This window comes from Eucalyptus grandis, chromosome 1 (assembly GCF_016545825.1).
Source record: "Eucalyptus grandis isolate ANBG69807.140 chromosome 1, ASM1654582v1, whole genome shotgun sequence".
In the NCBI taxonomy this organism is placed as follows: Eukaryota; Viridiplantae; Streptophyta; class Magnoliopsida; order Myrtales; family Myrtaceae; genus Eucalyptus; species Eucalyptus grandis.
In genome coordinates, this window is record NC_052612.1 from 21,090,657 (window position 1) to 21,104,494 (window position 13,838).

The 13,838-nt window shown below is 36.6% G+C and overlaps 2 protein-coding genes across 2 annotated transcripts; both read left to right on the top strand.

The window, feature by feature from the left end:
- Nucleotides 1-562: 562 nt before the first annotated feature.
- LOC104432469 (disease resistance protein RUN1-like) lies at nucleotides 563-2,781 on the top strand. The gene is made up of 3 exons (XM_039317726.1): nucleotides 563-1,131; nucleotides 1,588-2,674; nucleotides 2,776-2,781. The coding sequence occupies exons 1-3, from the start codon at nucleotides 563-565 to the stop codon at nucleotides 2,779-2,781; spliced, it is 1,662 nt and encodes a 553-aa protein (XP_039173660.1).
- A 2,290-nt stretch (nucleotides 2,782-5,071) lies between these two features.
- LOC104432424 (disease resistance protein RPV1-like) lies at nucleotides 5,072-7,137 on the top strand. Its single transcript, XM_010044897.3, has 3 exons — nucleotides 5,072-5,452; nucleotides 5,555-6,245; nucleotides 6,472-7,137. Exons 1-3 carry the CDS (start codon nucleotides 5,207-5,209, stop codon nucleotides 6,582-6,584), a joined length of 1,050 nt encoding a protein of 349 aa, XP_010043199.2. The 5' UTR covers nucleotides 5,072-5,206; the 3' UTR covers nucleotides 6,585-7,137.
- The last annotated feature ends 6,701 nt before the right edge of the window (nucleotides 7,138-13,838 follow it).

The following is a 13,838-nucleotide window of genomic DNA, read 5'->3' on the forward strand; positions in this document are numbered from 1 at the left end:
AATCTTTCTTCGCATGTGCTTAATAAATGAAAGGGTCGGCGATACTTTGTCCCGGGATATCGCATTATAAAATCGACCAAGTGAGAATGATGTGTGCGTGCCCGAGGATCGGGGCGTGACATTCAATATGTTAGGTGTGAATTGAAAGAATCCGTCTTTAAATATCAGACATGTGTGAAGTTATGTAGTTGTTAGTCGATTAATTACACTTCAATATGTTTAAATATGTGTTTTAATATCTACAAGTGTATCAAATATGTGTTTCTGAACAAGTAAATGATGCAGGCTTTTCAGGGGCCTCTTTAGGACCACCTAATCTTCCGCAATGAAACGAGGTTAGCTTACTTAACTGAAGGCAGCGTCTTCATAACCTATCTCTTTCTCAAGAACAAGAACCTTCTTCAGCATTGCCTGGGGAGAAATTAACGTACGCATTATTCGGAGTGGACCAAGCCAGCAAGCATTTGCAGAAAAGCATCCTAAAAGTGTCTTTCATTGTTCATCAATCCTTTTGAGTAGCAGGAAAAGCATCTTTCTTTTCAACTTTTCCCCTTAGATCATCATGGACAGAGGGCAGAGTCAGGGAAAGAGCCATAGAGCCAAGGAAGAGAGCACTGAGGAAGCATCCACTTCTTCATTCATCTCTCTGAAAGCAACAGGTGCAGGTAGCGGTCAATATGACGTGTTTTTGAGCTTTAGAGGCTTGGATACCCGCAAGGCATTCACTGATCACCTCTACCACAGTTTGAGCAAGGCCGGGACTATACCGATTTGCGTGTTCAAGGATGATAACAGCATACCGGTTGGTGAGGAATTTGGTACAAAGATTCTTGATGCCATCGCACGATCTAAGATTTCGATCCCCATCATATCCGAAAATTATGCTTCGAGTAAATGGTGCCTTCGTGAGCTCATTCATATCATGGATCGGAAGAAGAGCATGTCACATATAGTTTTGCCCATTTTTTACAAAGTTACCCCGTCGGATGTGCGACATCTAAAAGGAAATTTTGGAAATGCCTTCCATTTGAATCGGGCACATTTTGAGGAGAAGGATATCCAGGAAGGGCAACGAGCACTTAAGGAAGTTAGTAACTTAAATGGATGGGAATCTGAGAAATTTGTTGACGGGTACTTCACTAAACTTTTCTTTTTTAAATTAGTAAGTTCTCTTCTTCATGTAGAATCGATGAAATGCAGATAAATTACTTTCATTGCAAGCTCGGAAAAGATCCCCAAAATGTCCCAATAAACAACCATAATGCCTCGAAGACAACAAACACCGGTACTCCCCAAGATATCACTGAAAACTAAACCAACGACAACTAAAATTGAAACATCCCATAGTGCCCTAGAGTTTTACATTTTCCTCCGGTACAAAGCGAAAAACAAAGAAATGATAATACCCCTAGCTAATAGCGTCAATCACTAAAGAATAGACCGACAAAGTACTCCAATGCTCGGTCTTCCAAACTTGATCCCCACCAAGATAAAATGGACCTCCTATAGCTTAGTTGATAAGAATCGAATATTTTGCATAGACTATGTCTAGATTCATAACCTCTCATTGTTTTTGTTGTTTGACAGGCATGAGGGAAAATTAATAGAATGCGTGGTTGAAACTGTTATAAACAAGTTACAGAAAGATTTTCAGCTGGATGTGCCTGAGCAACTAGTTGGACTTGATGGTCGTATGAAGAAAATTATGAATTGGATCGACAATCCTTCCATCAATGCTCGAATGATTGGAATTTATGGCATGGGCGGGATAGGCAAGACAACTCTTGCCAAGTGCATCTACAATCAACTCTCGAATAAATTTGAGCATGTCAGCTTCCTTTTAGATATTCGAGAAACTACCAGGCGCCACGGTATTACGTGTCTACAGAGTCAACTTATATCGGATATACTTAATGAAAAAAGGGAAGTTTCTAGAATTGATGAAGGAATTAATATAATCAAATCTAGATTCGGACAAGAAAAGGTTCTCATTCTTTTGGATGATATAGATGATAAGACTCAACTAGACGCATTGGCTAGGAAATGTAATTGGTTTATGGCAGGAAGTTTGATCATTGTTACCACTAGAAACAAAGCTATTCTTGATCAATCTGAATTTGAGGTAGACTACAAGTATGAATTGAATGAATTGGATAAGGTGCAAGCTTTGCTTTTGTTTAATAGACATGCATTTCGTATGGACCATTCTCCGGGGGACTTTGATGGCATATCTCGTGATATCATATCCACCATGGGTGGGCTTCCCTTGGCACTTCAGGTTGTAGGTTCATACTTGTATAGAAAAACAAATCGAAAAGTATGGCAAGATGTGTGGAAGCAATTAAAAGACCAACCGCATAGAGATGTTCAAAAGATATTGCAGATAAGTTATGATGCATTAGAAGATGGACATAAGCAAATTTTTCTTGATATTGCTTGTTCCCTTATTGGTCAAAGGAGCGAATTTGCCATGTACATGTGGGAGGACTGTGGGTTTTATCCAAGTCTAGGAATTGAAGAGTTGAAGTTGAGGTGCTTTATTAAAATTGGAGATGGTGGTCGGTTTGAGATGCATGACCAATTGAGAGATCTTGGAAGGAGCATTTTTTGCCAAGGACAACTGCTTGAGCAACGTAGTGGACCATGGGACCACGACTACAAGGGAGTCCCAAGAGTACTAAGAAGCTTTGAATTGGTAACATATGGCACTCCTTTCTTTTTCTCTCCCTCTTATTTTAATATGTTTAATCTAATCTATTCTAATATTTCATCTAGGATTGACATATGCTCTTACTTTCTAGGAGTAAACATCCATTTATGTCCATCTTAGATTTAATGTGATAGCTAAATGGATTATAAGTATCTAAAGGATGAAAAAGTTATACCATTTGATTCGATTTCATTGATATAAATTACATCCGTAAAGATTTGATTGACAATCAATTTAAGATCCTTTAACTACAAATTATAAGTATAAATCTCATTTACTAAAAGCATGTAATTGTCATATCTAGCTGAAAATATTGATAATATAAAGGACTACAATAATGAATGAAGATGAAAAATAAACATCATAGATCAGATAAATGAGGTTTCTTGAAAAAAAAAAAAATCATGTGCCAATTATAATAACTAATAATTAATTCAAAACGACAAGATTGGAAACAATTTCACATTTATCACATGTTCTTGCTTATTAGTATGGCCAAATGTATTGGTGGTACTCCTGTGATTTAGGAATCCAATGTTTGATATTTTCTTCTCCATTTTGATTTTGAAGATACCCGTCCCTTTAATCTACTAGTTATGTCTATCTCTTTTAATTCTTATTTCCTTTTAATAGATAAGATAGCAAAAATGCCCTTAAAAGTACTTTTAGGAAAATCTTACTGTTTTTTAAGGTTTTATCACGTTGACCTTGGTCATTTCATGAATTAGGTTAGGTGTATGATAAAGAGTGGATTTTCTTATGACAAACGCTTGTATCCGTCTATGTAGCAGAACACGGACACGCGACACAACACGACACGACACGCCGACACGTCATTCATTAAAAATAGAGAATTTCGACACGTTCCGACACGTTATATATTAAATATATTTTTATATATAAATACATAAATAAATAATAATAAAAATAGCCTAGAATTAATTTACACAAAAAAATTAAATAATATCATTCATTATTTTAATTTGTTACAATAATACACAAAACTTAGAGGAAAAAATATTGTTTAAAGAAAAATACTGAAATGATATTTTTAAATTTATTTATTTATCATATATAGCATTTTTTATTACTTCTTTCATAGTAAAAGACTTTTAAAAAAAATAAAAAAATTCTAAAAAAACAAAACTGAAAAAAAAAATTGACCCCGTGCGTGTATATTTATAACAATTTTATTACTTCTTTTGTGTATATTTATATTTTGGCCCCTCAAGTATTAGAAATTTTTAAAATTGACCCCGTGCGTGTCAGAATCGCATGTCGGAATTCTAGACTCGCATGTCGGAATTCTAGACTCACGTGTCAAAGCATGTCGGAAAGAGTTGACCACGTGTTGGATTTTTCGACACTCGTTGACCGCGTGTCGGACCGTGTGGGGACGTGTTGGAGCGTGTCGGACACGTGTCGGGGTGTCGGACACGACACGAAGGCTTCTGGAGAGTGTCCGTGCTACATAGGTATCTGTTGTTACTTTATCCATACCTTTGAGTATAATGATGCTCAGCATGTAGCCAATCTTTTAGTTAAATTATCATTGCTCATGTCATTTTATTATCATATATTGTCCATTTGGGCTGCCTCATGATATGATTTATACACTATTGTCTAATGTCACCACGTAACTTTTTAAACATACCTAACAGAAAAAAAAAAATCGTTCCAATTTTCAAAGAAATGATTAAACACTTCACAACAATAGTTAATGATGTTAAAGATATGTAGATATCTCCTAGAGATGTTTAGGAAATTTTCTCTAATTTTCTATATCTATTTTGATTATGCATATTTGATTTGATTTTTTTATTTCCTGAAATAGTCTTGTAATGAAGTTTATAAATAGGCTCTCCATGTAATCTTTTCTGTATATCGAAATATATTGAAAATTTACCCTTTTTTTCTCTTTGGCATTATTATCTCTAACTAATGAAATGAAAATCAGGTGTTTCCATAGCTACTTACAGGTGGTCCACCGGTGCTCTTTAACAAATTCTTTTGAGAAATTATACAAAAGTCATGAAAATTTATGAGTAAATATTTGTATGTCGTAAAATGGTTTCATGTATGTCGTATTAAATAGAAGTCAAAGTGCATGTGCTACACAATTTGAAAAAAGAAGAAGGAAAAGATAAAACATTGAGTTGCATTTGCCTTAGTTGTTTTAGAGCAATAACCATTTTTTCTTTATTTTCATCTTGTTTAATTTTTGAAAGTTCGTCAAAAAAGAAATTAAATGTGAGTTCACATGTCCGTGTTTTATTTGTACACGGGAAGGATAGAAAGGTTACAAATCGTGATTTAAGAAAAGCAAAAACTAAAAAGTTCAAAAACTCGCAGAGAGGCCCCTCCTGGTTCCCTTGCCGGTCCCCCTCTAGGCCCCCCTCTTGGTTCCGCAAAATTTTGCAGAGATGCCTATCCTATTTTCGCGACATTTTGCGGGCAGATTCAAGCGGAAACTCCAACTACGAACTCCTTTCTGAAATGAGCGGAAACTCCAATGGCGAACTCCTTTCTGAATTGAGCGGAAACTCCTACGACGAACTCCTTTCTGAATTGAGCGGAAACTCCTACGACGAACTCCTTTCTGAAGCAAGATGGCTCCAATGGAAGGTCAAGGGAAGCGATTTGTCTTTTTCAACGACCAATTTGCATCTACCGAAATTATCAGTGCTGGATTTCTCATACAGCCACATCACAAAGGATTGGCGAGGATGGAAGTCATTAATGGTAAGATTAGGCAAAGAAGACATCCTCTTTGCGATTTTAGGGTTCTATTCTTGTTTAGCCAATCAACTCATTCTTTGACAACTTATTCTCCTTTTGTATTAGGCGTCAAAACGGCTAAAAGTTCTCAACCTTGGATGGTGTCTTAAATTAAGACGTACTCCTAATCTCTCGGCTTTCACACAATTGAAGATTCTCATCTTGCTCAATTGTGGCGGACTGGAGCATCTCCACCCTTCTATTGGCGAACTCACAAGCCTTGTTTCCTTGGATTTGAGTGGCTGTGGAAGTCTCAAGGAGCTACCAGAGGAGGTGGGCAACTTAAAAGATTTGGAAGAACTTTTATTAGATAGATCTGGTATTAGAGATATTCCTCTGTCTATTGCTTCTCTGAGGAAGCTAGAGAAACTAAGTACCTGCATTTGTGTGTCACTGAGAGAAATCCCTAGCTCAATTGGGGATTTACAGAATTTGCAACATCTAAACTTGAGTTATTCTGGGATCAAAAAGCTTCCCAGTGCTATTGGAAGGTTGAAAAATCTGCGGACTCTAAGTCTCGAATCATGCTTCCTCAGTTTGAATGGGGCAATTCCAAGTGAAATTGGTGACTTGCCTTCGCTCGAGTATCTCAATCTCACTTGGACACCAATATCTGACCTGCCAGAAAGCATTCGAAATCTTTCTTCTCTTCAACACCTTGACCTAAGGGGCTGTTACAACCTCTGGTCACTGCCAGAGCTTCCTTCGGGCTTAAAATATTTGTCGAAGCCCTCGATTGCAAGAACTCCATCTTCAGGTATGCCATCTACTTGAATGCATCTCAAGCTTTCCTCAAGACCCTTGAAACTCTCTTGTGTTAAGGAGTGTGATGAGCTGATATTGCTTAGGCTTGACGGTTTCTCTTTGAATGTGGTGTTAAATGACGAAATGAATCGATGTTTCAAGTGAAAATTGTTGTTTAAGTTGTTTAGACAAGGAAGGAGGCTATTGGTAAAAGCTATAACATAATGTGTTTATTGCAGAGAAGAGAAGAAGAAAGTGGAGAAGATTAGATCAAAGCTGGGACAGGAGAACGTGCATCTCAGCGTTCGTCTGGATCGCCAAGTTGAAATTGGGGAGAGTGTGGCAATCTTAGGATTTGCAGGAGATTTGGGATCGTGGAAGAAGAATGGGGCAATGGACTGGACCAAGAGCAGATGAGTATGTGAGTAAGAACTGAAAGGAGGAGGATCTATCAAATTAGAAGAACTTATATTAGATTTTTCTGATATTACTGAGATTCCTACATCTATCGGTTCTTTGACGAGGCTGGAGAAACCGAGTGTCAGCTCTTGTGAGTCACTCAGAGACATCCCCAGCTCAACTTGAGATTTACAAAATTTGCTACTTTTGGATGTTAGTGGTTTTGGGATTGAAAAGCTTCCTAGTGCTATAGGAAGGTTGAAAAATCCGTGCACTATAAGTCTCCTATCATGCTGTAATCTGAAAGAGCAATTCCAAGTGAAATCAGTGACTTGTCTTCACTTGAGATTCTCTATGTTACTTGAGGGAGTTTTGATGTTTGTGAGGATCCAAAATAGTTTATCTAGTCTCGACAGCACATACCTGAATGATTTTGATGTTGTATTTGAGTTGAGTCTGCTTTTGTATGCTCATGCGGTTCAAACTCTCTGTTAATCAAATACGTAGCTGCTGATTTTTTTTTTTTGTATGTCCCTCTGATGCAGAGGTGTCTGATGCCATTGCATTCAAATGTTATCACTCCTGAACTCAATAAGCCTTTGCAGAGGGAGGTATGCACTACCGGTCATACCATAACAATGAAAATATAACCCATGTGCTTATACTATATGAGCTGTGGAATCACACCTGAAAATCAGTATGCAAGTATGCATGAGGAAAATCTCCATTTTTATCAGTTTATCAACGTGCCACTATCCTTTGAATGTTGTCACATAGGTTTCTAACTATTTTAATTTGATAAGCTTAGTTCTCATGTGATGTTGACTTTGTAAAGTTGAATTAACCCCTAGCAAACTATCCTGTATTTCTGATTTTGCTAATGGGATATTGCAAAATAACCAAGTAATAAATTCATCTTTCTATTATGTATTTTAAGCACTTCACCTTTCAGCATATTTTTAATGACGTCAATTATGTTCCTAAACACAAACAAGGAAAGTGTTGCTAATTGCTATATCTGCCAAGCCTATTGTTTTCTTTTTCATCGGCTAGCTCATGAAGTATCTGTTCATTGCAGTCCAACTGCAATTGGTGCATATGATGTTTGTGCATTTGTACCTTATATTTCATGATGTAAATTGTAATGCTTCGATTTAGTTATCTCCATTTATTGATAATTAGTGAATCCCGTCCTTCTTGTGTAGATTCAAGCTGCATTTCATAAAATTCAGAGAACGTTCCCAAACATCACAGGACGGAGATATGGACTAGACTAAGATATGTCATGAGATGTTATGGAAAGAAGTTCCAAAGTTCTTCGCTAAAGGTTTTTATAATGTGCTCCATGCTGATAATCTTGATAGGATTCTTGATATAAAGGGACATCTTCTAATGTGGTGCAGTAGTCCTTTGCAAACTTTGACATCATGCATAAAGTTAAGCATAAACTGTCTTATAGGTGGTTCTAGATGTGAAGTTAAGCATAAAGTTATGTTTGTCAACAAGATTACTATTTAGATGTCCACTTCAAGCTACAATTTTGTGAATGTGAGACTTCTTTCATGGAAAAAGCAAATGTCATGGAATCAGCAAATAATTTGTCAATAGCAGGCAAGATTTTCAGTAAAAAGGTTCCTAGAAGACAGTAATTTCTCATTCTGAAGAATTTTGAGCACAAAATAAAAATGTTCATTAGTGTACAATCAGCTCTTGGATCTCGAGAAGTTCATGCATTGGCATTTTGCAATCACTTTAATAGTATAATCTCAAACTTGATTCCTTTAAGCATGAGTCTATAAAGCAGAGTAGACAAAGCCATACATTTTCATACTTGAAACCAAATTTTCTTTAGCATTGGCTACAGTTGAAGACTAATAAAAAAAATGCCAAGAAAAATCTATGGAAGGGCGAAAGTATTATATGCATGTGGTTTGGACCAAACCGTTGAACGGTCGTCTACTTGGTTAGTACTTGGACTCTACTATGCCAAATTACTGTCATTGGTCATGCATTCAAGTTTCAATCGAACCAATTTCTTTGGGGCCAGTACTCTCAGTTGTTCCTCTTCATCCTACCACATTACAATGGTGGAACTTTAGTAGTTAAAAGCTACTCGCAAGATAATCATATATTCCGATTCGGTCATTGTCTACCAGAACTTTAACTCATTACTTTCCAAAGCTCAAGACAAGGCCAAGTAACTTGTTAAGCCAAGTTTGAATCTTTAAACACTAAATCATACATAATGCCGGCCGCACTAATGAATCAAAACATTAGTTAAATATATTAAACACGAAATAATCTAATTTTGAGCATATTGATTATATATAACACGAGAAAGGTTGCAAGTAAAGTCAATGTATTGATTATATAATTTAGAACATAGCTACTCAAGAACACGAGAATGATAGTATGCCATTTCTTTTTATAACATACAATCTGGACCTCTTTAGTATGCCATTTCTTTTGAATAGCTACTCTTTGACGGGCTATTAATCGAGCATACTAGCACATTGTCTTTATACAACACTTCTTATTCAAGTGTTTTGCAAAATCAATGCATTCATTGAAAGTGTCATGACCTAACCTTGCATGCCATGAAAAGGAAAGGTCAGGTTTAGAGGTACTTGACCATGAGAGTTCCCTCATGGTTCATATTCCAAAAGACGTTACCCTTGTGAGTCCCCTCATTTATGATCATGAGCTCTCCTAAGCTCGTACCTCGTGTGACAGTGCAAGGTATCGTGATTTGCACACACATGAGTGACACACCTTGAAAGAGGATGCTTGGTGTGGATATCGAATTTAGATGCATCTTTACCATAGTAGCCCTCCCAATAGTACTTGCTTCCCATGAATGGCATTGTTTCATATATTAGGAACTTTCGACGTGCGGATCCCTAGAGTGCCTTAACTTTGTCCTAAGGAACACTTAAGTGCCATAACTTACAAAAGGTACACTTAAGTGCCAAAATCGAAATAAAAGGAATCACTTGAGTGCCAATTCGGCCAAAATCCGGCCAAAACGTCGACGTGGCATTTCTCCGGCGAACCGAGCCCAAAATGATGCCGTTTTGCACGCTAACGTGGCAAAACGGCGTCATTTTGGGCTGACATGGTAAAAAAAATTTAATTAAATTTAATTTTAAATTAAATTTAGTTAAAATATTTTAAAATAATAATTTTAAAATTAAATTTAGTTGAAATATTAAAAAATTAATAATTAAAAATTAAAAAAGGAAAGGGGGAGGCGGTTGAGGGATTAGCCCTCGCCTCCCTTTCCTTTTCTTTTAATTTTTTAAAATTTAAATTATTAATTTTTTAATATTTCAACTAAATTTAATTTTAAAATTATTATTTTAAATATTTTAACTAAATTTAATTTAATTAATTTTTATATTTTTTTACCACGTCAGCCCAAAGCGACGCCATTTTGGCCACGTCAGCGTGCAAAACGATGTCGTTTTGGGCGCACTTCGTCGGAAAAATGCCACGTCGGCATTTTGGCCGGACTCTGGCCGGAGTGGCACTCAAGTGATCCGTTTTTCTTCGAATGTGGCACTTAAGTGTCCCTTTGGCCAAAGTTATGGCACTTGTTCTTTTCTTTTGCCAGAACTTTCCATAGTGGATATGCTAAACTATGGTGAGTCTCATCGAGACTCATACCTCTCATGACATGTTTATTTTAGGGATAAGTGCATTGGAAGTCCTAAAATTTGTCATGAAAACGCAATTAAATCCTAAAATTTTCAAAAAATGCAATTAAATCCTAAAATTTGTCACAAAATGCAATTAAGTCCTAAAACTTTCAAAGAGTGCAATTAAGTCCTAAAACTTATCAAAATGATTTAATCTGAGTCGTTTCATTGAGTATACTTTTGAAAGTTTTAGGACTCGGTTGCACTTTCGAGACAAGTTTTAGGACTTTATTGAACCTTTTGAAAGTTTTAGGACTTGATTGAACTTTCGTGATAAGTTTTAGGACTTAATTGTACTTTTTGAAAGTTTTAGGACTCAATTGCATTTTCATGATAAGTTTTAGGACTTCTAATGTACTTATCCCTTTATTTTATTATCAAGTTGTTTAGAACAATTTAATAAGATGTAAGTTGCCACTAGCTTCATTTTTGGGGGTCGGCTAGAAAACCTAATCGAGGATTGTGAGTTATCTCTTGATTTCTACGCAACTAGAGATTCTAGATTTGGGGACTTGGGTTACGCTAATATTTTTATTAGTGTCATTTTGGTACCGAATAGTTTGTCGTGTCTCCAAAAGTGTCCATGCTTTTCACCATGCTTTTCACCATGCTTTTCGTTTGACTTTTTAAGGCTGATTACACTAACTAAATGATCATACATGGATGGTTGGTTTCATGCAATTCTATTTCTATAAAAGAGAAAATGAGGCATACAATTGAAATTTAAAAACAGAGCGGTAAGTAAACAATCAAGTAAGTAGTTTAGGGAAAGCAGTGAATCTAATATGCAATCCTAAAAAACAAAGAAAACAAAATGAAAGAAAAAAATCTGCAACTTGTTGGGTGTTTATATATCACAAGACAACCCAAAACATAATATCAAGGACAAATGGTACAAGAATACGGTCGGAGTGTGTGAAAGCTAGTACGAGCACCTAGAGGGGGGTGAATAGGTGCGAAAACAAATTTTGCAGAATAAAGTATAAAATTTTACTTTTAAATCAACTCTGTTTAGCAATAGACTATGAAAAGGAAATTAGACTCTAATAATCAGATAGAGTTACGATCAAAGTAAAAGAGCTTAGGGAAGAGAATAAGAACATAATGTTTATAGTGGTTCGGCTTAATCCAAGCATACGTCCACTCTTCCGCACTAACAGCCCACCGACTGGATTTCACTAAGAGTCAAAAGAGTTGTTATAGTATAGCTCTTCCTTGATTCCACAGTGTAGAGACTACTACACTTCCTCAATGTCTCACAGAAGTATAAACTCTATTTTGAGTACAAGTTCACACTCAACAATTGAATTGACAAAGAGCAAGGAGTTTCAGACTTTGGAATTTCTTTATCGTGCACTCACTTGAATAACTAGAACGTTTTCCTTATATACTTCTCCATGCCATCATAACTATTGGCACTTACCAAAGGAGTTCTTCCAATCTACCCGTTGGACATAATCAATTAGGAAGATTTCGAGTTATTTAAGGAATATGACGATAGCCCACCGATCATGCTCGCCCATACAATCAGGATCTAGGTTTCCATAAATAGAACCTTCCAAGTATGCTTCGCCAATCAATGGATCCAAAATTCCTGAATCAATCTCAAGATGAATAAAGGATTCCGAGATGTTATATTCAGCCGAGAGATCTTCTTTAGTCGATAGAATCAAATCCTTAAAGAAATACTTAATTCTGGATAAGTCTTCTTCGACGGTCTAGAAACTATCAATGAGGATAGACTTTGAATCTTGAGTCTGGCGGTCCAAATGCGGTCTTCGGACTTAGACGAAAGAGTCTGCAAGTCTTGAGACTAGACTGATGGAAACTTTTTGTTAGCTTCAAAACACGTAGGGAAGTTTTCTCCAACAATCTCCCTCTTTTTGATGGTGACAAAACATCACTAGCAAATAAAGGTGAAGAAATTCCTTTTGGTCCAACAGCTCCCCTTGTTTTGTTGCCTTCAGGTTGAGTAGGTAAGTTTTCTTCTTGTTCAACTTCAGCTTCAGAGTGATGAATGTCTGCAGATCCTGCCATCTTAGAATCACTTGATAGGAGACAGCCAAGGTTGGCTCGAAAGAGTCTCCTTGACCTTGATTTTGTTCTCCTTCTTTCTCTTCTTCTTCTTCTTCTTCTTCTTCTTCTTCTTCTTCTTCTTCTTCTTCCTCTTCTCTTCTTTCTTCCTCTGTCCTCCTCTATTCAACCTCTCCCTTCTCTATCTCTTCTCTCTCTTTTTCTCCTTCTGCTGGCTCTACTTCTTCAAAACTAACAAAACTCTTCAAATTACGTAAGGCTGAAAGAGTCATCTCATCCTCATCCTCTTCATCCTGCAAGATGAGAATTCTTTTTCTCTTCACAAGAGTAGCCATGGGCTCCTTGCATTTCCTTTTTACTGCAGCAGAGTCTTCTTTTGCTTTTAGAGGAGACTTCTCTTCCATGCGTTCCAATACCTTAGCTCTTGCAAGTGCATCTTTTTGACCATTTTGAATCCAATCACCATTAGAGAAATTGTTGACAAACTTAATGGAGCAGGGATGTGAATTTTAAAATGTCTAAAAAGACGCGTGATAAGAGCATAATAGGGGAGTTGTCCCTTATCTTTCACAATTGTTCTATACATGTGGAAAATAATAGTGTGAGGCAGAGAAAATTTGTATCCAAAATTGATAGCATGCATCAGTTTCGCAGACCCGGACACATCGGTCTTGGATGTCGACTTTGGCCTAATGTAGTTGATCACAAGTTTGTGTAACAAGATGTTGGTGTCATTCATCCTAGAATAGGATATCTTGCCTTTAGCATCCTTGTCTTTCACCAATGACTGAGTAGCATGAGCAAAAGGTACACCAAATGGTCGGAAACATCCTCTTTCCACTCCAATTAGATCAGCCAAAGTATCCATATCCACCAAAAACGCCTTGTCTCTCACAGTAAAAGAGAAGCTATTTGCATCCATAAATGATAAATTCGAATAAAATTATGCAGTGAGTTCAGTATAAGCAGTAGTGGATTCAGAACAAAAGTGCTCCAACTACAGGGCAGCAAACTTCTTTTGCAGATTTATTTTCACTGAATCAAGGAAATCAAAATCAACATTCCTTGGGTGCATACCCCTCTCTTCAACAAATTCGAATAAACTCTTTTGTGATTCTTTGATCTGAACAGATAAGAACCATTAGTAATATTTTCAGCCACTCCCATTCTAGGCTAAAAATGGGAAAACATTCTTTCATCATCATCTAGTCCTAGAGGTTGATTAGCAGTCCCCATTTGTGGGTCACTAGGAAAATTAGCAAAGGCTTTTTTAGCCAAACCCTTTTCAGCAATACCCATCTTTTCCATGTCACGTAAAGATAGAGTCTTGTTCTTATACCCCCTCTCTTTCAAGTATTCATCAATCAATGTCATAGGAGTTCCTCCTCTTTTTAGATTAGAATAAAGCTTGAAAGCGACTTTAGGAGTTAATATCCTTACAGGTTCCGCTTCTTCCAAAACTTCTTCTTCTATAT